Genomic DNA, 25894 nt, shown 5'->3' on the forward strand with positions numbered 1-25894 from the left:
CTAATTTTATACCAGCATCAGATCCACTACTGGTTAAACTACTTACCCGATTGAATATTTGTAATTGAAAAAATAATACATCTTCTGTGCAGCTAGGAGAAATTTAGACTCAGTAACCCCATAATCTGTCAAACTGCCCTTCCACTGTGCCTATCTGAGTCAGGCTGGGAAATATTTTGTATTTCTTTCCCTCATTAGTTAAAATTTAAGAATGACTGCATTATTTGATGACCTCTCCTTTGTCTGCTGAAAACATAAAACAAAATCTGCTCAATAAATGTTGAATACACTTCAGCTGTCTTTTCAAATATTTCTTCACGGGCAAAACCAAGCCAGCCTATATAGGCTACTGCACAAATGCCATTTTTTTGTGCCATAAGAGACAACGGTCATTTACTCACCCTCATGTCCTTCTGAACTCATATGGCTTTCGTTCATCGTCGGAATACGTAGATTTTTTATAAAACTTAAGGGATTTCTGTCCCGCCATTAAAGTCCATCTATTCCACCAAAACTTTTGATAGCCTACATCAATTTCTGAAGCTCTATGTGCGCTGATCAACTGATCAAACTGATCTGACTCAATTTCCCAGGTTATTATAATAAATATCTTAATTTATGTTTCGAAGACGAACAAAAGTCTCACGGTTTAGGAACGACATGAGGGCGGGAACATTTTAATTTTTAAAGGGCGGGAAAGAAAAAAACCCGAACACAACTTACAAGTACTTAATTTATTTACACATTTTAAAATACACAAATACAGTGGCATTACAAATGAGGAAAAAAAATCTTCCAGGGAAGGAAGATTTCTATAATTCCACCTGATACAGCACAGTGTGATGCAGAAGGACTGGCCAAGCAGTCGTGTGTAGAATGAACCAGAAAAATGAAATAGAGAAATCCATAATAGCTCGATCCCGACAAAGTGTACTTGTGCCTACATTTAAACACCACCAGTACTGGAGCGACTGTTTCTGTGAGACCACCAGTGGAGAGAAAATTACTAACTTATCAAATCTAGAACGGAACAAAGTCCCTCTCACCTCTCTAAGCACTAGCCTTTTCCCCAAACTCACGATACACACACACACACACAGACAGTGGCTATGAAAAAAATGGTACTTTGCCATCACTAGAAACATCCTATATACATGACAACAGAATTATCAGAGTTTCACCACTAGACCCCCCACCCCATGACTACAGAAAAAGCCTACGCTCTACTATGCTGAATGATATGGACAGGCAAAGCTCACCTTCCATGTCCTCTGTGACTTATAGCACCAGTAAGTCAAGGGACCACACTTCTGAAACAAGGGAAAAGTAGTACTAAAAGCATTGGTAATACTCAGTAAATAAAGTTGAAGAAAAACAAAAACCTGCATCTCAATTGTTAAAAGTTTCAGTCAAAAGAAAATCAAAAAGAAATCAGGCATGGCTTAAATGATGGCTGGTGTTGTCTCATTGAGACAAGCTGGCATTCTAAACCCAAACACAAATGTGAAAAGAAAAAGTGCCAGTTTGTTTCAACATATTCCCAAACCTGTCAGATTACCAGGAGTTTTCCCAAGTTTATACCCTCTGGTTAGAAAAACGAAGCCCTTTTCTCATTATTAGACTTCCTAATCTGCAATAAATGTATTTTCGTGACACTGTCCAACAGTCTTGTCCCAACCACATGTGTCCGTGTTACTGTAAAAGCACTAAGCTCAGTTCAGGGGGTAAAAAAAGAAACAAACAGCAACATTAATAACATCAACTCTACAATACAGGCATTTCACAGCTTTCGAGAAACAAAAGAAAAGCTTAAGGGAATGCAATAAAAAAAAAAAAAAACAATGACCAAAACTAGAGTTGATAAAGCGGGCCAGGTTGCTTGGTGCAAAGAAAATAAAAAATGATCTAAAAAGTAAAAAGCTCTAACGGTATAAAGCTGGTACTGTGGGAACAACTATTTGAACCATTGCTGTATGATTCTCCACCTGGCCGTCCGCATAATAAACTACAAAAAGACAAGTGACACAGTCTTCACCCTGCCACATTAACAAAACAGGCTTTCAAACAATTCTATTAAATTCTGCATGTTTCATTAAGTTTAACGCTGTTAAACGAACAAAAAGATAAGATTCATCTGCAAAAGACTGTAGCCAGTGTGAAATCAATTTAATCTCTGTTGTACATAAACAAAAAGACAAAAATAAAATGTTACGGTAAGCAAAATGTCAATGGCTATCAGTACAGCTGCATTCCTGCAACAGGAGAGGGTGAGCCACACTATCAGAGCCATTATACATGGCTTTAGCCAAGACGCTCTGCTTTGCAAAGAGGCGTCTGGACGGCAGGAGGACGGCCCTCTCCTCCTGGTGTGTGTCAGAGGGCCAAAGGCAGCGATGACCGAGAATCACGCCCCCCGCCCCGCCCACCTTGCCAGCGATTGTCTGGCAGAAAGTGATGTTAACAAGCACAACTGATGTGCCTTTCTGGAGTTAGTGTAGGTGTGGATGGGAGGAAATGTTTGTGTGGTGTATGTGACAAAAGAAAAGAAAACTAAAAACTGTTCATCTCTCAAGTTTTGCGCGACTCAAGTGTGTTTAATTGCATTAAGAGGAAGGAGGAAATGAAGCGTCTGTTTCGATTTGATTTGCTGAGGTTGATTTCACATGGTTAGAGGCTGCTGGAGAAGCCCTAGTGCAGATCAGGGCCGTGGTTGGTCTGCTCTTGAGGCGTGTGGAGGGTCTCATCGAGGTACGGCAGACTGCAGGCCGCTTGGGGTGACGCGAGAAAGAGCCTGGGGTGGAGAGGAGAGACAGACATCAGTTTAGAAGCGCCACATGATACAAAAGCAAACTGCTGCTGAGAGCATCTCAGTAACAAGCTTCCTGAGACTTTTTTTTAACAGCCCAATTAAAATTGTTAGGCTGTTCACACAGTCAGTGTTTGGGAGCGACAACTGTTTTTGGCGTGACGTCAAAAGGACATGATGTCTTTATGGGCGTCACCAAATCCTTTCTCTAACTCTTGCATAATGCCTGTAACCACAGCAACAGATGATAATAATAGTAAACATAGAAATTAAACTTGAATCAAACACACTACTGTTCAAACGTGGTGCTCAAGAAACATTATCATCAATTTTTTAAATAGTTGTGCAGCATAATATTTTTGTGGAAACCGTGATAGCTTTTTCAGTATTCTTCGATTAACAATATTCAACAGCATTTATTTGAAATAGAAATGTTGGGAATATATATTCCTTTACTGTCAGTTTTGCTAAATTTTCCTTGAGTCCTTGCTGATTAAAAGTTTGAAATTTCTTTAAAAAAAAAAGAAAGAAAGAAAGAAAGAAAGAAAGAAAGAAAGAAAGAAAGAAAGAAAGAAAGAAAGAAAGAAAAAGAATGGCAGTGTACTTCAAGTCAATAAAGAGACATTTGCTGTCAACTGTGGTTCTGTTCATACAGCATATATCAACTTAAAATGCTCTGTAAATTTGGTTGTGCCTTACAAATATTTCAGATTGTCCATATTTCAGATTGTATTTGGTTATAGAATATAAAATTCACAAACAAGCTGTGCATGAATTAATCATATTTAACACTCCAAACAGGACTGACAACTGTGTGAACATAGTATTCGCCATTGTTCCCCTATTCCCATGAGTCATCTCAGTCTATGTCATGGGAATATGTAGGATACCACTGACTTAAAACCATGGCTCTGAGACCCCCGTTTACAATCTGGTATAAAGATCAACATCGTGCACAACCTCAAAGGTATAAATATTCACACGTCACTCAACCACAGCACTGAAACAAAAGTTTAAAACTTTGCTGATTATATATATGACTTGTAAGCAAAAATAAAAGTGCACTTACAACATGCACAAGACTTTTATTTTTTCTCGGGTCAGCCGAGATAGATTTCACTTAATACCAGGTGTAAACAGTCTACTCAGTCCGTGCTCAGAATCACCATTTTCAGATTCATGATGTCATGCTTTCAGCTTCATCATGAATTTTAGCTTTGTGCCCTTGGGATTAAAGGTTGTAATCAGATTTGTTTTACAGTTTTGTTCAACACTACTAAGCCTGGGTCAATTTAACTTCTCAAAAATATACAGTTCTTACTAGTGATGCACCAAAATTAATTTAACAAAAATTAGGCCAAAAACTGAAACCGAAATTAAAGTTTATCTAATAATCAATAACATTTATTGAACAAATCAACACTAGATACAGCAATCTGTCACTCAACATTAAATAGCGTCAAAACGACATTTGTTCGAATTTTTTTATACTTTTGACTTGTTTCATGTCAAAAAGTAACAAAGTTTATTGCGATTATTGGATTTTAGGCGTTCTACAATTAGGCTAATTTAGGCTGGTTAAGTGTTTATGCATCATCTAAAAAAATAGCAAGGACTAAAACATCTCGGTTCATTAAAATGACGATCGATTAAAAACGAGAAATCAATATCATCAACCCCAGCCCAAGATAAAATCTTTTCCTATTGTAGCTTATCCATGTTGTGTGCACAAGATAATTGAGCCATTGTTTTGGTCATCGATTTCAGCCTTCCAAAACTGTAAAATAATTTCCGGTCAAACCCGTTTTGGACGGCTGAAATTTTGGTGCATCACTAGTTCTTTTAACGGGGGTTTAACTGTCCGAGTCCTAAATATTTTAGGTGGTCCTGGGGCCATCCTCTGAGCTCCCCCATGGCCTGCCCCAGCAGAGGGCATATGGCAGGAGTGGGGGGAACAAGGTTTATAACACCAAACACAAAGGAGGGGAAAAACAATACACTGTATTGTAGATTTCCACTGGAGAACACAAATGGCGGGCAATTTCACGAATGGGGGAGGGGCGACAGCTAATTGAGTCTTGCATCTTCAGATGCATAAAATCTGAGGTGATTAATTAGGTGGCGATACATTTTTCATGATCCTTCATCAAAGGCATGGCAGTGCAGGGGGCCCACCAGGACTCTGGGGCCAATCATGTGATGGTTGCTCTCAAAAGGGCGGGGGTGAATCGGTCTGACGTTACAGAGGGAACAAAAGAGCTGCAGAGGTGAGCCGTTCAGCAAATCTGAGACTACAAGTAAACATTTCATTCAGGGCACAAACAATAAATGAAGTGGAGGGAGTTTTCTGTAAACTGAGGTCATGAGCAGCAGTTTTACACTTCTTTACAAACAATTGAAAGCAACAAGGGTTGTAAGTGTAAAGCTGCATTGATATGTGGGCACAGGAGCACAGTCCGGAAGGTCACACTGCATGCCAGAGACAAGCACTGGGGGTTAAAAGAGTGAGACAGAGAGGCATCCACACCCAGGCAACTAGAGGTTACTGACACATCACAGAGTTGAGTGTAGAAACACACGGTCACAGGCAGAGAGCGCTGCACAGCACACAATCAACAGCGCTCTGCTGCACGGCATTTACGCTTCCTTTGTGCTTCAGCGACTGATTGTTTATCAGCTCTCCAAACACCAGATTAAAATAATCAATTATTGGGTTTTATACATCGGTGTACATGGTGATCATGTGTAGGCTGCTAGCAGTTGTTCAGGACAGTGGGGATTTATGGGCTGGTGGGGATACGTGCATATGGTAACTTAGTACTTCTTTTGCACAAAATGAAAGCTCTTATAACTCTTGATCTGATCAAATTTGAGCACTGGGGTATTGAGATATCTCGGACAAACATTTATGTGACAAAGGATAATAGTGAAATTGCATACTCCAACACGCCGTGACGGCGACAGCGACGATTCTATTTTAGAAACGGTTTCTATTTTTCTGCGACGTCGCGCTGGAACAACAAACACAAAGTGTGGGAATCTCAGGCACTGTTTATGTGCTTCATTTAATGTTAAAAGCGTGGAATGTGACTGAATATCATTTAGTGCTCCGGCTTTGTAGCTGTAAAAGCAACAATGGATAATTCACCTCAGATCTTGAAATTAAACAAATGAAAACAAGAACATTCAAACTGTGAAGAAACAAGTGTATTTGACAAAGATTGATTTAGTAACTCAGTAGCCTATGTATTTTGGAGTAATGTTTAAATGGTGTAATATTTGTGAATTTGATTATGTAGCCTACTTATCCATTTTGTTGTGATTGCCGTCAAGATTACTCTCAGATGCTGTGCACCTGACGCGAGAGCCAACACACTGTTCTGATTGGCTGTGGGTTTTGATTGATTTTTACGCATCTCGCAGTCATGTCGCGTCTAGTGTGGACAGACAAATTATTTGTCGCTGGATCTCATCGCATTGTCTCTGGTTAGGACACGGTGTAACCCATCAATTGCAATTATTATGTTTTGAGCAGTTTTTTCTAGCAGGGAAATATTTCTGGAGCATCTGAGACTGATGCTTTATCATTTTTTGTAAAAAAACAACAACAACAGCCCAACAGTTCAGTTCAGTTAAAAATGGCTCAGAGGATCACAGTACTGTCCATCTGTGAGTAACGAATCACATCATCTGGTGTTATGAATTACTTTTTCTGCAAGGATTAAAAATACCATTCACGTCATTAGACTGGGGCGTGAGGTCATCTGCTAACCGTCATCAGGTCAACTGCTAACCGGGATAAAGCCGGAATCAAGTACGCAAGCATCCCAGCTATGAATACTGGTGGTTTCAGTGTAGAACAGTGATCGCCCACTTTTTCAATGGCCCTGGTCCCAGAAGCATTTTTACCATTCATTTTCCCAGTTATTTCAAACAAATTCCTCAATTGCGAGTCTAAGCTGCAAACCAAACCAATCAGCCAGCTTCGAGAAGAACCAGGTCTGTCACGATACAAGATTTTTACTACACTTTTATTGTGGCCAAAATAAATCACAATAACAATTTTATGGTGATGGCTCTAAAAAGATTTATTTCTCTATTGAGAAAATGAACGGGGATTATACTTCTGGTGCCCGAATGTGGCGTTTTTTTTAACACCACCATTTTTCTTTCAATGAAATACTTAAACAGCATTTGCTAAAGATCTGCCTGCTTCGTCTGAATTACAGTTGGGAATGAAGTAGTGAATTCTCTTCATTCTGCGTGAGTGATGTGCTGCATAACAGCCGTATAGCAGTGATGTGGGATAGGGAGCATATTACTTAATGCAGGGAAGTGGAGGTAGTCCAGGTAAAAAAAAAGGCATTGTACCCAACTGTCACTCACCCAATGCTGCCTCTCATACCAGAACATGGCGAGCATCTACTTGCCGTGGTGATCATAGGGAATGCTATTCTGAAGTGGGTGGGTGGAGGGGGGAAACATATTTATTGGTGGAGAAATCAACAACGTGGCAAAAACCGCAAAAATGCGGATCTTAAAAAAAGCGTTAACATAGCAAATATTCAAATATCAGAGACTCTGTAGACAGAATTATGACTCTGTGCAGCATGTCAAGAATGTGACAAGTTTTAAAAACAACTCTATGCAAATAAGACCTGAAATGTGTGGTAGTGGTTGGTTACACAATACAGGGCTCAACAACAAGGATGGCCCAATGGCCTGGGGCCAGTGCTTGAGTTTCAACTATCATTGCAATTTTAAGTTATGTACGTCAGTTTTGATGCTTTGCAAATGTAACATTTTGGTGTTCTGTTATTAACAATGTTGTTTTGCAAATTTAACTGATGTAAATATGAGCAACGCAACATAACGTTTTTTAAACAGCAAAATTTTCACCTCATTCCATAATGTCCCAGCAAAAACGCTTAGATATTTTTTTACATGTATAGCTGGAAACACAAATAACTTTTTGAAAATATTTTTTTCCTAACAATCATAAAAAATAATAATAATAATATTAACTAGAAGAAAAAAATAATCTTATTGTTGAGCCCAGAAATATAAATAATACACATATATTTCATAATAAAGACAACATACAAATAATAATATGTAATATGATAATAAAATTTAGTAGAAAGGGAATAAAGATTAATTCCTATTTCCTTAATCTTTAAATCCTAACAGTGTGATTTTTTTTTTTTGGATGTCTTCTACATCTATTCACATAACTGTCTATTTCACTGTTGAACGCAAATTTCTAGATAAGCTATGCAGCATATATAGCCCAAAAACACCTCTCAGTGCTTTCATAATAGAACACTAACAGCCCTATAAACCATGACACCAGCAAGTTCACGCAAGGCCACAGCAGTCACAAGCTCCATCTGAGCACTCTTTCATGGCTATCAGTCTCTATCATTTTCCCCTTTGCTGGAAAGCAATTGAGGATAAGTTTGTTTATAAAGCTCTTCTAACCAAAGCGAAGACAGGGCCATTTAAGAGCAGCAGAGCTGGGCCGAGACAGACACTGCTGCCAAACACACAGGCAATGGTGAGTATGTCATGTCATTAAATTGGTACCTGTGATGTGGACATGCGCGAGGTGTCCTGTCGGCCAGTAAGATCAGAGGAGGAAATGTTGACAGGGGCTCCACGGTGCAATCTCATACTGACCTTCCTTTCTCGCTCCATTCCTGGCAAAAAGAGAAAAGGAGGAAGTTGTGTCATCAAAAGTATGGAAAATTTGAATAAACACATTGGTTCATGTTCACCTAAACAAAAAGCCTTCTGTTTTCCAATGTCTGAACCATAAACTAATTACACCAAACTGGAAAAACTGCACTGTGCTGATCTTACAGATCCACTGAGAATAAGCCTTATTTGAATTTAAGAAACCAAAAATATGTTGGGTTTATGAGTTTTTGCACCAAACTCCTTAAAGCTCTGCTAATTGAGACCATACACTTAAAGGCTACTAATGCTAACAAGACCAGTGCAGTGTCACTGTTTAAGTGTCTTGTAGGGAGAAATATCTGTGTGTGTACCTCCACCCTTTGATAAAGCAAACGCTTGTAAATTTAAGTTATGTTTAGCAAACATCCTGCTGAGCGTAGTAGCGTGCAACCCTTTAACCACTTCCTTTCAGCTAAGATGGCATCAAATGAGAGGGGGGAAAAAAAGCTGATGAATACAAAGCCTTGGGTTTTCTCCAAATCAAAACAATCCCCATGCGCAAAAATCAAAAAACAATCACCAACAGACAACAGTGGACGTCTTACCTGTGTGTGAGGTTGGCGTGAGGGGTGTGGGAGGTGCTACTTCTTGCGTTCCTCTGGCTCTGCCTGAGCTGGAAGGCATCATGCCACGGGCAGCAGGATTTCGCCCATGCCGCAATCTCTCCTCTCGATCCCTCCGCTCTCTCTCTGGATCTTCTGCCGCTCTGTTTGCACCCTAAACAGCGGCACACAAAGCATTAAGTCAAAAAGACCACAATAAAAACCAAGAACAATTTAAGAAATACAGCAACCATGCGAAGACAACCCATTTGACACTCACAAATTTGAGCATATTCCAGTCAAACACGTAGTCGTATGAAAAGCCTTGCCGGTGGAAAAGGTTCCTGAAGAGCTGTCTCAGGTAAGAGTAGTCGGGCTTATCGTCAAAGCGAAGGGATCGGCAAAAGTTGAGGTATGTGGCAAACTCAGCTGGAAACAAACAAAACGCAAATGTAATTTAAAATAATCAGTCAGGTTGTCCAGATTTGAGGTAAAATACACTTTTTATTTAAAAAAAAAATAATTTCCAATAGGAATTTTTCAATGTTGAAAACAATTGTGCTGCTTAATATTTCTGTGGAAATGGTGATTTTTTTCCAGGACTCTTTGATGAAAAGAAAGTTCAAAAGAACAGCATTTATTTGAAACAGGAATCGTATATAACAAGCACATAACATACATAAGCAGAAGCTTACATGGGTATCCTTTGCAAAGGACTTCAATAGGAGTGGACATTTTCTTCTCACTGATTCGCTCATACTTCTGTCTCTTTGTGGCAGCCTTCAGACCCTGCCATGGCAGAGAGCCCAGGTTGAAGTACATGAGCACATAGCCAAGAGACTCCAAGTCATCTCGTCTGGATTGCTCTGTGAAATAAAACACCCATAAACACCATGTCATTAAGATGGCCTGACCATAACAGGTGAAGTGGCTTGATCATAAATGTTAGGGTGATGACAGGTCAGGTCTGAATGTACAGGAGGTTTCAATAAGATGATATAATATTATTATAACTTTTTTCAAAAGACATATTAGGGTACCTATTCCCAAGTGGGTGTTGATGGAAGCGTAGCGAGCAGTGCCAGTCAAGTTTTTGTTCTCGCGGTAAGGGATGTGCTGGTGGGTGCGAGCATCTCTGTACTTCTTGGCCAGGCCAAAGTCAATGATGTAAACAAGGTTGCCCTTCTTCCCCAGGCCCATAAGGAAGTTGTCAGGCTTGACGTCTCTGTGAATGAAGTTCTTGGAGTGGATGTATTCGATACGGCTGATCTGATGACAGAACAGAGGACAGGTTTAGCAAGTCGAATGACAATGAGAGACTCCATGCAAACCTAGCACACCAATTCAGATAAAGCCAACAAAGGCATGACAATTGCTGAACAAGCAGCCCTTTCACATTATGCCTCCTTTAAAGGGAACCTATTATACAAAATTCACATTTGCATGGTGTTTGGACATAAATGTGTGTTGGCAGTGTGTGTACACAACCACCATATAGTGATAAAAATCCACTCACTCCTTTTTTTTAAATCCCCATAAATCGTAAGCAGTGTCTCCCAATGAGGCCCCGCCCACGAATGTTGACAGACACCGTTTTAACATAGAACCGCCCTGATCGAGTTCACAGCGAGTTGTACACATCCGCCATTGCTGCACTGACGAGAATGTCTCCCAAGCGTTGTAGGTGTTGTGTGGCTGGATGTATTAATCGACATAGCTCTCTCCATCTACTGAGCCAGCCGCTGAAGATGAGGTGGATTCATTTAGTTTTAGAAGAAAATGCTGCCTCAACTCTACCGAAATTCGTTTATGTACTTATGCACTTCTTATACCGTTTACTTGCCTTTTACGATGTTTTTCTGGAGTGAAACTGACGCTTCATCTTTTGTGTGAATGTACAATAAACTTTATTGAACTCATCAGTATATTTTTGGCCATCATTCGGACGGGGTCCACTACAGCAGGCTTGTATTGGATACATACAAGCAGATGACAAATACGTTATGACCGTAATTAAACTAAACTATAGCTGTTCCATCTCCATACAGCATATATTCTCTGACTCTGTAGGCATTATTGTCTGACTCAGGGTCGAAATTAACACTACTGAGAGTTTCTGTTTTGATATTATCATCATTCCGTGAGATGAGATTGTTCTGACACTGAGCGTGAGCTGGTGAGGCTCTGCCCCCTGTGCCGTGCAGCAGCAGCTCATTGTATTTAAAGGGCACACACTAAAACGGTGCGTTTTTCTCGGCTCCAAAAAGTGACAATTTAAACATGCTGTAAAAAATTATTCACATACACTCTGGGGACATCAGAGACTTATTTTGCATCTTGTGAAAAGGGGCATAATAGGTCCAATTTAACAATGCCTCTTGGCACTTAATACTCAGACAACCAGTGTCCTCTTTCACTTTGTGTTTGACTATGTAAAACAGCTGAAAGGATGACAGTAAAGCTTGTCGTGTCATCAGAACGCCACTTCCTGGAGTCATTATCCCATTTTGGGTGTCCTATAACAAGAGATGTGTAGGGTGGAGAGGACAACGGTTATGGTGATCCCGTCTACAGCCTTACCATCTGGTCAGCCAGCAGAAGAACAGTCTTTAGGCTGAACTTGCGAGAACAGAAATTAAAGAGATCCTCCAAACTGGGTCCCAGCAGCTCCATCACCATCACATTGTAATCTCCTTCTGCTCCACACCATTTGATAGTTGGAATACCGACTGTAGAAGAAACAATTATCATTAGTACAGAAGGTATTTCCTTCAAAAAGGTAATCTAATGTGGGTTATGAAGAAAATCCTTGCCAACCAAAATGATCTTGAAAGTTTAGACTACTGAATAGAAGGGAAGTTTGACTAATATGTACCAGCTGTATCTTTGAAGGACTGACAGACAGAATTTAAAGGTGACCTACAACATTATAGGTGGGGGGGTTCAGAGCACGTTTGTTTTAGTAGGACAATGATAAAGCAGAGCTTTAGCTTGAATAAACCAGCGGTGCTGGTTGGTCACCTTCAGAAAGGGTTCTAATATTTTTTTTATATTTGAACAGCTATAAAGCATCAACCATCTCTAGAAGACCGTGAAGTGAAGCACGAAAAGAAATAGGCTGTCGTGGAAGGACAGCTGATACCCAATTAGATCACTTCAAGGGCATTTTCCTGCCCCCTGTCACAGTTCAGCCAGAAAAGGCAGCAGTTACAACACCATAACATAATTTGAATGTGTACTGATACGATTTGAATGTGTACAGATACAATGTTGAATACACATTATCTTCTAGTTAAACAAGAAAGCTCCAATTACAGCTACCAAATTTAACAAAACTTGATATATTTGTTTACAAGTTACAAAAATACAGTTCCTAGCAAACCACAGATGGGTGCCATTTATGTTTGTTTGCTTGTTTATAGTTTAACGCCACGCCAGCTACCTCTGCTATATTCTGCGCTGGTTAAAATTACAAATGATTTACTTTTAGCTTCTGACCAAGGCTGTATCTCAATACTAGTTTTACTCGATCTTAGCGCTGCGTTTGACACTATAGATCATAAAATACTCTTAGATCGACTTCAAAATTACACTGGTGTTCAGGGACAGGCATTAAGCTGGTTTAGATCGTACCTATCAGACCGTTACCATTTTGTCCATTTAAATGGGGAAAAATCAAAGATAACGTCAGTAAATTATGGAGTGCCGCAAGGATCTGTATTAGGCCCCCTGCTATTCTCAATTTATATGCTGCCACTTGGTAATATTATAAGAAAACATGGAATAAGTTTCCACTGTTATGCTGATGACACTCAATTATATATTTCATCTAGACCAGATGATAACACTAAATTATCTAAAATGACAGAGTGTGTTAAAGATATAAAATATTGGATGACGTGTAATTTTCTTCTATTAAATTCAGATAAAACGGAGGTATTACTGATTGGTCCAAAAAACTGCCCACAAAACCTCTTACAATACAACCTTAATCTAGATGGACGTCCTGTTACTTTATCCGCTACAGTAAAAGACCTGGGTGTTATACTAGACCGCAACTTGTCTTTTGAAAATCATATTTCAAATGTCACAAGAACAGCCTTTTTCCACCTTAGAAACATTGCTAAGCTACGTAACATGCTATCAGTTTCTGATGCAGAAAAGTTAGTTCATGCATTCATGACCTCGAGACTAGATTACTGTAATGCTCTATTAGCTGGTTGTCCTGCATCCTCAATAAACAAGCTACAGTTAGTCCAAAATGCAGCCGCTAGAGTTCTTACTAGGTCAAGAAAATATGATCATATAACACCAATTTTATCATCTCTACACTGGTTACCTATTAAGTTCCGTATCAATTACAAAGTATTGTTACTGACCTATAAAGCCCTAAATGGTTTAGCTCCTGTGTATTTAAGAGATCTTCTATCGCCATATAATCCATCGCGCTCTTTAAGATCACTAAATTCGAGGCTTCTGGTCGTACCTAGGATATCTAAGTCCACTAAAGGAGGGAGGGCGTTTTCACATCTAGCTCCTAAACTCTGGAATAGCCTTCCTGATATTGTCCGAGGCTCAGACTCGCTCTACCAGTTTAAAACTAGATTAAAGACGCATCTCTTTAGCCAAGCATTCACATGATGCATCTCATACCTTTTATACTACAGTTAAATCAGATCAAATGCATTCATATTATGAACAGCAGCTACGCTAATTATTTCCCATCTGCCTTTTTTGTTGTTATCTCGGGACGCCTGTCCCGAGATAACTCAAATAGAGTTCGTCAGCTCCAGTTAGTATCCAGCCTCTCATGGAGACTTCAGATGCCCCAACGCCTGTGATGAGATGACTCGACGCCTGTGAAGAGACGACCCAACGCCGGCGATATGTTATGCCCTAAATTTCATGATTAACTAACTGTATTTTTGTATGTATATTTTTGAAATGCATTTTCTGTAAAGCTGCTTTGAAACAATGTGTATTGTGAAAAGCGCTATACAAATAAACTTGAATTGAATTGAATTGAATTGAATTGAATTGAATATTCACGGCGAGAAAGAGATTAAAAAGGAATTATTAAAATAGGTAATTAAAAAGGTAGATCTGTTCTTTCTTAAAAATCTTTTAATAAGAGTCAACAGAAAAATAACATTCTTACAGAGTTCAAACTATCCAATTATTAATGAAGCATATTTTGATGGGAATATGGCACGTCCCCTGGCACAAGGGGAATAAAGGAGGATCTTCACCCATTAACAGAAACATAAGTGTTAGTCTGGAGTGCCCTATTCGACAGCATGTAATATATATATATATATATACACCGCACACTCATGATTCTCGAAGAGAGGAAGAGACAGAGTTCAGCAGCATTCTGGAAGGTCAGAGTTCTCTCAGCAGCTGCTGTCGTGTCTACCGTCATGTGTGCCCTGTGCCTGGCCACTGCCTTCAACAGCACAGAGATTTCGCTGTTCAGCACTTTGCAGAAAACATCTTCCAGGTCAGCTATTCCTGCGCAAACTCAGGAGGTTAAATATATCTCCTGGTCTGAGCCGTCCAGCACGCCTTTCCATTCTCATGTCAGGACAGCTCTAACACAGTCTATATTAATAGGAATTAAAATAGAAAAATGCTGAGCCTAGTGCTTCTCCATGTATGGACTCATAAAAGAGTGCAATTATGATATTAAAACATCCAAAAATCTAAAAATGAATATATAAATAACATAGAAGACAAGGATTTATTTCTCCCTAAAAAATGCATGCACAAATGCGTACAGGTACCCAAACCTTTTTTCAATGTAAAGTTGTCAGTGTGTATGTCTGTTTATGCTATGCTAAATAAGGCTGGGAGTGGTGAAAGAGAAGAGACCCAGTTAGGAGATGGAAAGGGTGGCCCCTCCCACCTAAACCAACTCCCCTGCGCACGCACCATCTGGCCTGGGGTCCATGTGATCACAGAGAACACAAGTGCTGAGAGGGAGGCTCACTCAGAATGTCTGTCTGTTGTGGCACGGATGTCATCACAAAGTTTGGCCGCTGCGGAGCGGACGTCATGCATGCTCAGTCATGCTGATAACGTGCAGACAGACACGAGTGTGTTTGAAAGCGAACGCCGTAGATGGCACACTTTTGCTGCTGGCACCATAAAATACCCCCGCCAGGACCGTCATACGTCTATCTAGAATAAGCAATCGGGGAAACCCAGCTGGAACCGGGGCAGGGGGTGGGGTGTATCCTTCGGGCACCTCATGTATATTCATAAACCATCATTGTACATTGCAACAGATACAAAATGTCAAGAAAAATTATTTTTGTGCCTATACACGATATGGATGCACAACCACAAAAAGGGCCACAAATTGCATACTTCCTCACAAGGCTAAATGTTGAGCCAATGAGAAAACGATTCATGGTGTTGACAGAACACTGAGTAGTTTGGGATATGATAATGCTACTCTCAGCGGAGAAGGATGCGTTGACTCACTAACTGATGATGGCCAGGGGAATTGGTCACGATTGGTTTGCCAACCACTGTTGCCAAAGCATTCTCTAACACCATCTAAGAAATGGAGATCCGGTGAACTACATCTTACCTTCAGAGAACCCTCTTACTCAAATTACTAAAGAGGCCAACAAAAAAAACTATATTAAGCCAGCCCAGCATAAAATGGTCATTGTTCATGAAGGCTTTTAGCAGTTGATATTACTTGCACAAGAAGTCCACAATTTTTTTTTTTCAACACTTACCTTTTAAAAATTTGGGGTCATAAGATTTAAATCGTTCATTTAAAAAAAGAAATTAAAACTTTTACAAAAGATTTGCTCTTTTGGACTTTATATTTATTCAAGAATCCTGGAAAAGTATCACAGTTTCCACAGAAATATGAAGTAGCACAACTCTTTTCAACATTGATAAGAAGAAAATGTTTCCCGAACACCAAATCAGCATATAAGATTTTATTCAATAAATGCTTTGGTGAGCATCAATTAAAAAAAATCTCACCGACCCCAAATATTTGAACTGTAGTGTATGAATTTTAAATTTGCAAGAAATACTATTCATCATGAAAGTTCTTGACAGCTACAATGTAACTGCTATAGTGTGTTTATAAACACATTCTTGATGTTTTTAAGACTAATACAATTTCAAGAAACCCTCTTCTATCACAGCCAACTAGATAATATCTTGGGGACAAAGCAGCACATTTTACAAAACAATCAAATGACCTTTCAAAATCCAATGTGAAGACAAAACTTGCTAGTGTAAATTGTAACTTGACACCTAACGGTTTATAATAAATATTTCAGTTTAAAGAGTTTTATTTGTCTACAGGTTCTTATGTATGTGTCAGCAGTGTGAGGTGTGTACGTGTGACTCATAGTTGTGTATTAACGGAGAAGCCGGATGGAGACCACGAGGAACTGCTGACTGAGTGTGGAAACACATACCGCCTCCTTGCATCATTTTGTAGATCTTGCTCTCGATGTGCAGCTGTGGGTGCTTCGTTTTCACACATTCTAGCTTGATGGCTACTTCTTCCCCCACGGAGATGTCTGTGCCTAAAGATCAGAAAAGACACGATTACACTATACATCACCAAACAGAAAAGCAAAAGACTGATAGTGGATGGAGAAACAACCAAATTGCTTAATATGTATACAGTAGGGAGCTTTAACATAACATATCTGCTCATGTACCTGTGACGTACAATACACGCATACCCGAGAGTGAGAACAACAGAGAGGCTTTGCAGTGTCTTAAGCATTGGCTTCCAGTATATTATGAGTCATTGGGAGGGACACAATTAAATATAACCAAAAAAAAATAATGAATATGCAGGCCCACTATGATTAAGACAAGTCTGCATATCTAAGGTTGACTCACACGCACACATCTTTCCAGTGTGAGGGAGTGGGAACAATTATCTACGCGTACTGCTATACCACCTCCTTTCCGGCCCGCCATCTGCCTCAACTCAAAATCCTGAGCAGAGGATGCTGAAAATCATCCACCTTCATCTGCTGTAACAAGACAACCAATAAAACACATAAGGAGAATGACAACACTGCCATTTCCAATGACTAGGCTAAGCCTCATGGACTTGACAAAAAGCAGGACGAATAAGTTGGTTTGAATAATAGGGAAGGGACGTTTGCAATGTTTTTTTTTTTTGTTTTAGTCCAGGAATTGACATGCTACCTGAACCTAGTCCTGCTTTTCCAGCTTGGAGACCGCAGACCAGTCTTACTCTGGTGAAACTGTTACAAGAGGCCTCAAACACTGTCACAGGCCCAATTTCCACAAACAGGGTGCCGCTACTCTACCTAAAACAGTTTCCACAGGAAATGTGGTTCTGAACTGGAAAAATCAGCTAAAGTCCCCTAAAACCTACTAACCACTGATGTCAAATGCAGGAGGTCTACAACAAAACAGCAAATATCATATGAATAAATTGATATAAATATATAATTGTTTTACTGTTTTATAAATATATCAGGCTGAATGATAAATAAATTAAATTGAAATTGTTACATTATGAAATGCAGTTATAAATTCTGCAACTTAATGAATACATATATGAGCTGCACATTTCAGAGTGAAGAGTGGCACTGCGTTCATTTACACACAATCAGCTCACGATTACAGTTTTCAGTCTCAGAGTAATTTCTATACAATAAATACACCGTTGTAAAGTTAAAAATTATTATAATTTTATTCAATACAAAATTTTAGTGCAGTATAGTTATAATGTAATGTACTTATTTTGTTTAGGCATGCACAATATATAGGCCACTTATCAGCATAGGCCGATATACAGGTGTGAATTTTTAAAGTTATCATTATCGACCTGATAAGAAAATGTGGCTGATATATTAAAGTTGATAAATAATGGATTATTTCCTTCAGCTGAGATGCTTCAGATGCGCACTGTTTGCCATTGATGGTTTTGAATTGCTTGAAATATGTCTGGAATCAGGAAAAGGAAAATACAGTTAAGTGCAGCGCAGAGGTCTGTCATATAGGCTATATAATAAATTAAAACAATATTGTAAAAATGTTGTAAATTCCTTGTACACCCGTGTTTTTGCGTGTTGGAAGAGCGCATCCACAACAGAGTTACACCTTCATGACTATAAGGTTGGTTATGCATTTGGCAAAAATGACCCCCATAGGAAATGAATGGGAAATTGACAAAAACAAAAATTCACCAAGGGGTCACACTAAAACATCAAGAGAAAAATACAAATAAAAGTAAAAAAAAAAATATATATATATATTTATGTATATATATTAAAAAAAATATACATTTATATTTATATTAAACATCATTATATCACTAAGCCATGATGACATATTAGGTGGATTGTGTGATTTCCACTCTAGGATAATTCTTCTAGGCAAGCTTCTTTCTAACACAATGTTTAGGTTTGAATAAGGATATGGGAAGTGAATAAGGTAGCTGTAAATGTCACCGAACTCAATGTCAGGAAGTTTTTCTACACATTTAATGCCTGTAAAAGAACTTGTGGTGCTTCATATGGATCTATGATTCCTAATTCCTTTATCTTCCTCTTGTATCTTTTTGTGATGCTAATAAGTGCGATGACATGACGTGAAGAGTTAGCTGACGGCCGCTGCGCTAATAAAAGTGGTGGGGGAAAAAATAGATTGATTCTGTTCAATAGAGATATTTTGCACACGCAATTATATCAATACTGTAGTGCAAAGTATTGCAATATTTAGGCTAATTATAAAATTATAATATTAGTATAATAATAATAATATATATTACACACCCCTAATAATAGATCCATTGCCACAGAGTAGCTGACGGATGTATTCCGTCAAAATGGCTGACACGCGGCTAGGGGTCACGTGACTGGGAGATCCCTATACAGCAAAGTGGAAGGATTTGGAGATCTCGCAGCTGACTGTACCATTGCAATCAGTGCTGGGTAGTAAACCTTTATATGAACAGTATTCTAAAAGTTTAAATCAATGGACTAAGGTTCCTTTTAGAATCTGGTTTAAAGAATGCAAATCTCCGTTACTTGAAAGACAATCTAGAGTAATAAAATGGGTTGCTTTCGACCCCGACTTTAGGTTTCAGCTCTGGTATAGGCTTGGCATCACCTCTTTTAGTTCAAAAAGAATTAGATAGCTTTCAGGAGATTTCTGATAAATATGGTTTGGGAAAACTAGATTTTTTTTAGGTACTTACAAACTAGGACTTATTTTAATAAAGAGATACGATACATGGAGAAGCATGACACCAATTTAATTCGCCTTTGGCTAAGCCACACCCTAGAATGTAGATTGACCAATCACAGCGCAGCCAAGAACGAGCTCCCACAGAGGGTCCGACACTTTTTCACAGCGCTCCATTGCCTTTAACACAGGCGTCTCATATTTTTGGTCTCGGCAGGCTATTACCGTCGTAGTTTTATCAAAAATATGGTTAAGCGTTGTGCCTGGGGCATTTGTAACACAGATACGCGTTTCCCAGAGAGGTTGGACGGGGGTGTCCGTTTTTTTTCAAATCCTGGCAAGTGTCGTCTTTGGATTAAACTGTGTGGACGTCCTCAGTCAGCGAAACACCTAAGGATCAACAAGCACACTTTTGCTCTAAGATACATTTTGCTTTTAACCTTACTGTGAAGTTATGCTAGTTAGACAGTTTTATGCTGGTTTATGTTATGATTTCGGTTCTCTGCACCTAATTGTTGATACGCTAGCACACGCTGCTAATAAATACAACTTTATACTCGCGTAGTCCGTTTGCTTTGTACTAACGATTATAGAAGTGAATAGAGACCTACCCAGCTTTGTATGAACAGTGTTTCTCCTGATATTGTGAGTCCCAGCCTCCGTCTCGATTAGTAGGATATGCGGTGGTTCATTTTTTGACTGTGACCGTTATGCTTTTGCCTCTATTTGGATGCCTTGTTGCTTGCGTTTCTCCGGTATGTCTTGAATAAAGCCTTCGAACGCATATTGCAGCCCCTTTTGCCAACTTCTATGGGACACTTTATTTGCTGCTTTATAAAAGTTTGATAAAATTTCACCAGGAAGAGCAGTCACAGCATAAGCCATGTTAATACCAAACCAGAGCAAAGATGAAGTTGACGGACGTAGCAACAGTAACTAAGGGGGGCGGGGCTTAGCCAAAGGTGAATGAAAGACAAGTACCTTTTAAAGATATTATTAGCAGCCAGCAAGAAAGCTGTAACACGAAAGTGGCTACAATTTGAACCCCCAACAAAGGCTGAATGGGCATTATGACCAGTGTCCAAAATATGGAGAGGATGACTTTAGCTTTAAACCTACAGATGGAGAAGTATTTGCAGTATTGGGAAAAATGGATTGTGTTTACGACTTCATGACATGTTTATTGACCAATGTATCATCTGACATATACTTTCATCAATTTTGTTTTACGTAAGAATGTATGAGTGACCAAACAATTGTTCTGTTTTGTTAGATGTGATTGTATATTGTTGTGGCTGTTTTGTTTTTGTTGTAGTTGTTGTTTTTTGTTTTGTTTTGTTTTTCAAAAGGAAAAAGAATAATAAAAAAATATAGCCGCAAGCAGCGATTACGGGCCCAAGCCAGTGGCACCGCCACCCCGGTGCCTTTAGTTGCACTAAAGGCACCAGGGTGGCGGTGCCACCGGCTTGGGCCCTCCATCGCTGCTTGCGGCTTTCTTTCTTTCTATATATATATATATATATATATATATATATATATATATATATATATATATAAAAACCGCCACCCCGGTGCCTTTAGGGTTCCTGTGCACAACAGGCAATAACGTAACTCCGCTTTGACTATCGAGAAGAAGTCTGCTTTAGAGCTTGCATCAGTGTGGGTTCTGCAAAAGTGCGCATCGTATATGTAAGGAATAATTGACGACAGGCCGTTGAATTATTATAAAAATAATGCACACCTGAGGTGGTAATGCGGTCACGACGCGAAGCGGAGTGGCCGTTACACCTCGGGTGTGCATTATTTTTATAATAATTCAACGGCCTGGAGTCAATTATTCCGCTTATACTACAGTTACCACACCTCGAAATATTGTTCAGCTGATGTATTTCAAGACGTTTGTAAAGTTTTTGTCATTAAAACGCTCTTGTATGTAGGACTAATTCCTTGCGCATCTAAACCCATGCTCCGTTGCTAATTCCGAAACGTCATTTTAGAGTTAGTAACGGAGGTCTGAGCCGCTGATAGCAGAGTAATGCTGGACACACTTAACGACTAGAAACATTCTCTGACTGTGAATGCAGCAGATTTTAAACACCGCTGTGAACACAGACTGAACGCGCTGAAAACGCGTGCATGATCAGTCATAAGTATCAAATTACATTCATAACCGGCCTTAGAGAGAAGCATGTGCGTCAATATTATTATTTATTTATTAATTCAATTCGTTTTAATTAATTCGTTCATTCTTTTTTTCTATTAGTGACAGTAGACTAGACTAATAAATGAAACACAAAGCCCTTTTAACAAGTAGGCTATAGGCCTATCAATTTTATTTATTTGTTATATTATCTTCAATAATTACGAAAACCCGTGCAACAGGACTATCAATTTATTTAAATATTCAGTTTATTTTTTTATTGATTATGTATAGGACTGTATAGCCTACTTTATTTATTAAAATTAAACTGCATGTTTCCATTGATTGTGAAGTTAGACATTGAAAATTGCAGATCAAGCGCATGGGCTGCAGTGTCTCTTGTTATGAATTGTATCCTCTTTTCCGTTATTACAGTTGACTACGCGAAGTGATATGGAACTGTAATGAGGTCAAGACCTGCCTGGAACTACTTTAGCCGTGCGGTTCCCTGAAAATAATTGCACACCTCAGAACGTTCGTCAACCAATCAGATTCAAGCATTCAACGGCCCTGTAGTATAAAAATATATATACATGCGTGTATATTCTTTTCCTCCCCTATTTTTAACATGTATATTATTATTATATATATAATACTAATATATATATATATATATATATATATATATATATATATATATATATATATATATTATTAACATTTTTGGATGCAAAACTATTCTTTATTATAGGCTTTGTACATAATTGAAAAATTATCCTCTTCACATGCGCAAAAATGTGCTTGGAAACATCACAGTGGAGCGGTGCTTACTGTGAACGGTACGAACTGTACAACTGACTATTTAAACAGAGCAGTGTAATTTGTATATATTAGTTTGACTATTTTATTATTATATTTTAATAAGGCTATAATGAACATCCTTGCGATGTCAAGATTGCAATGCTGGAATGCACAGTGTGTGTGTGTGTGTGTGTGTGTGTGTACGAGGCTCGATCGAACAATGGAGACATAAAAACATACTCCGTCATTTTGTTCATACAGGACATCATTCAAACTGCAAAGTGTTTCCTTATATTTGTGTACACTCACAATAAAACACAACATTGTGCTTTTGTTAAACTATAAACTCTTGTCAAACTGTAACCTACAATTGTCAACCAACCAAAATCTCATCCGTACGTATGGCATGTATATATTTCCAGCCACTGCTCTTCCTGAATTACCATGATCTATTATTTCCATTTTGAAAAGTCACTCTAACATGCACAAGTAGTACCAGCTTCACAGGATAATACTCTGAAAAGCCATCACCTGCCATGGCTCATGGAAAAAGGCAAGCAAGCTATACAGGCCAACTTCTCAGATAGTCCCACACGATACAACTGACCATGACCCTTTTAAAATCACAGCTATAATGGTTTACCCACAGTCCCTGAAACCTTAAACCCACCCTGTGGCTACTGCCCCATGAAAGAGTGGTATAGCAATCAATAACTGTCAATATTATAGTGCCCTTCAACACTGTCAGCTCATTAAAAAAAAATGAACTGGCTAAAGCTGCTAATGCGTGAGCCGCCCAACTCAATCAGCTTAATGCAGCTACACATTACAGACGATCAAATACACATGGTGGCTCAACAAACTCTCATAGCCAAAAAACTGCAAAGAGACAAAAACAGTAAGGTCCCAAATTTGCAAAACAATTGCGAGGACCTGTATGTCAAGTAGCCTACATCTGAGTGAAATTAGATTAAATTAATTATCTGATAGAAAAAAAAAAGTAGGGCGACGACTTGGGATTGCATTTAGATATGAACGAGAGATTACAGTTGATTGTGTGTGTGTGTGTGGGGGGGGTGTCAGGTGAAGTGAGTATTTTGGGCCTACACAAAACTGTTTTCTGTTATCTTACGTCACGTCAAACTAGTATAAAATTGTTTGCTTACAGGCTTGTTATACTACCGTTTATGAGGGACACTATGATTTGATATGATAAGGTATGATATAGAGATGCACCGATTGATCTGCTGGTGACTGAAATTGGCCGATCACACGTGCACACGGAACGCACATGTGAAACGGCCAGGTGTTATTATTATTAAACAAACCAGATCAAGAGCAAAAACGAAATAAAGTGCATATCTGAAAAATAAAGCATAGGCTCAAAACTAATATAAACAGTGGGCACAGCGCATTAGGCTCCAATCATTTTTTCCCGTTTTCGATTCAAAAAAAATGCTGCCAAACTGTCGATCTATTTGTTGACATGGTAGAAGAGGACCGACTTTGAATTAAACGCTCAATTAAATAAATAATATTCAGCAAACCTTCAGCAAACCTTAGTAGTAGCCTACTTTCTTCAATCTGTCTCTCTTCTCCGGTGGGTTGGGCTAATCCAAAAGAAGTGAAACCAAGGGGGGTGTTCTGAAGACAGACTGTTACCTGTGAGGTGCTCTGAAAACACCCCCATTAGCAATTAGTGCTTTCCACCTGATGAAACGAACGCGGCAAAACTGATGAAATGAACGCGCCAAAACTAATTAAATGAACGCGGCAAAAAATCGACCAATCAGAATTTTGGTCGAGCCAGAACGTATCGACCAACAATCGACCAATCGACTAGGAGATTACAGCCCTAGAAAGTAGCGATAGAAAACAATTTGTTCGAATATTTGAAAAAATGGTGCGGTGCTGCGCTTCTTGTCCAGTGTTCGACCCCTTAAGATTTAGTCAGGTCAAAAATATAAAAAAATTGCATGGATGAATTTAGGGCTGACTTCTAATAGTCGAGGATTCGACGATTCGGAGAGGTCTGATTCGACTATGAACCTCATAGTCGAATACATGGGCGTCAGTTTGGTTTGAAATGTGCTGGGGACAGAGACGCATTCGCATTTTCAGAAGGGCTGGGTACAATTTTATTTATTTTTTCGCTTTCGCGCAGGTCATGTTTTGAAAGACGATGTCCTGTAGCTTACTAATGTAAATAAATAAAAATGTATTCAAAAATCTGCTTCACATTTTCAGCAGGGCTGCGGAGCGGCTGTGGGTTGACTCCACACGGTTCTCATGTGCGTTAAAAAGCTTTACGTGGTTTAATGTACCTAAACAACGATTACCAAATTTCCCTCTCATATTGCTCCTCATAACCACTGAAAATGGTAAAAAAAATCGAACCCGGAGTCCAATTATTATGGACGTTATCTGATATTAAGCGTTTCTGCTTCACATTTTCAGCAGGGCTGCGGAGCGGCTGTGAGTTGACTCCACGCGGTTCTCATGTGCGTTAAAAAGCTTTACGTGGTTTAATGTAGCCTACCTAAACAACGATCACCAAATTTCTCTCTCATATTGCTCCTCATGTTTATGAAATGTTATGATATATGTGTGATATGTGTTTTTTAGCTCTTTTGTTTGAAATGGAAAAAATCTAGCTGCTATCTAAAAAAAAAAAAAAAAAAAAAAAAAAAGGTTCGACTATCAGTCGACTATGGCAAAATCTAACGAATCAGATTCGACTATGAAAATCCTTAGTCGAAAACAGCCCTAGATGAATTGTTCACAATAAGATCCATAACATCCATTTAAAAAATAGACCGTATGCCTATTTTTGTAGAGAAAGATGCACCACACCACAAATAAATGAAGGCATCGCTAGTATCCGAAAGCGACACTGCCACTATTCTGTATGTCACCTCAAAAGTTCAGAAACAGCTTGAAATCTAAAATCCCTGTGCAGTAGGGATATTTTAAAAGGTTCTTGCCAGGATTTACAGCTGTTTGTAAGTGTGCAAGGCTACTCACACCAGCCCAATTTCCATCTAAATTGAACCGAGTCCATTGTTGGAGATGGCGAGATTTTCACGTCACACACTAGTGAGACCAGGCTACACAGCTCCGATCACCCTGCCTTTTCTAGCCTCGCATAACGAGTGCATTCACAGGGAAAGACAAACAGCTACACATTAGACACATAATGAACATGAGCAAAGCCTGGACAGATGATCAGACTTATCACAACAAGCAAAGTGCATGCTCTGAGACAGACAACGGCCCATGCAAACAAATAAGGAATTTAACCAGTTTCCTAAAAAAAAAAAAACTAAACTAACTAGGTCCATTATTTCTGAAAACGTGTTTGTTTTATTTGAGACAGTCAAGACTCAGGTGAATGGTAGGCTATGCTTTACATTGTGCATTTCTCTATAAATATTTTCCCTGGATTTTTATGCATTTCATGCCTCCGTGAATGTGATACCTACCAACACTACTGGTGAATATCAAAGACTGCAAAGATATGTACAGTGGAATTTTGATTTGTCTGGGCACATTTAGAGAGAATGTTCTTCCTCCCCTATACTGATAGCACAGGGGATATGTTCAGACACATCCACTTAACACATCAGTAAACACTACAGGAGCCCATCCTTAACA

The 25894-nt window shown here is 39.0% G+C and overlaps 1 protein-coding gene across 2 annotated transcripts in view; it reads right to left on the minus strand.

The window, feature by feature from the left end:
- Window positions 1-719: 719 nt before the first annotated feature.
- csnk1da (casein kinase 1, delta a) overlaps window positions 720-25894 on the minus strand; it is a 34188-nt gene continuing 9013 nt past the window's right edge. The window contains exons 2-10 of one of the 2 annotated variants that reach the window (XM_079635157.1): window positions 16539-16649; window positions 11668-11816; window positions 10128-10356; window positions 9783-9953; window positions 9368-9516; window positions 9091-9262; window positions 8393-8505; window positions 7193-7261; window positions 720-2791 (exon numbers count right to left, since the gene is read on the minus strand). In XM_079635157.1, the coding sequence (XP_079491283.1) occupies window positions 7229-7261; window positions 8393-8505; window positions 9091-9262; window positions 9368-9516; window positions 9783-9953; window positions 10128-10356; window positions 11668-11816; window positions 16539-16649 (1127 nt within the window). In that variant the 3' untranslated portion in view covers window positions 720-2791; window positions 7193-7228. The remainder of the gene's footprint in view (window positions 2792-7192; window positions 7262-8392; window positions 8506-9090; window positions 9263-9367; window positions 9517-9782; window positions 9954-10127; window positions 10357-11667; window positions 11817-16538; window positions 16650-25894) is intronic. The other variant, XM_079635156.1, reaches the window with a different exon arrangement.

The sequence above is a fragment of the Phoxinus phoxinus genome, assembly GCF_949152265.1.
Source record: "Phoxinus phoxinus genome assembly, chromosome: 1".
NCBI lineage: Eukaryota > Metazoa > Chordata > Actinopteri > Cypriniformes > Leuciscidae > Phoxinus > Phoxinus phoxinus.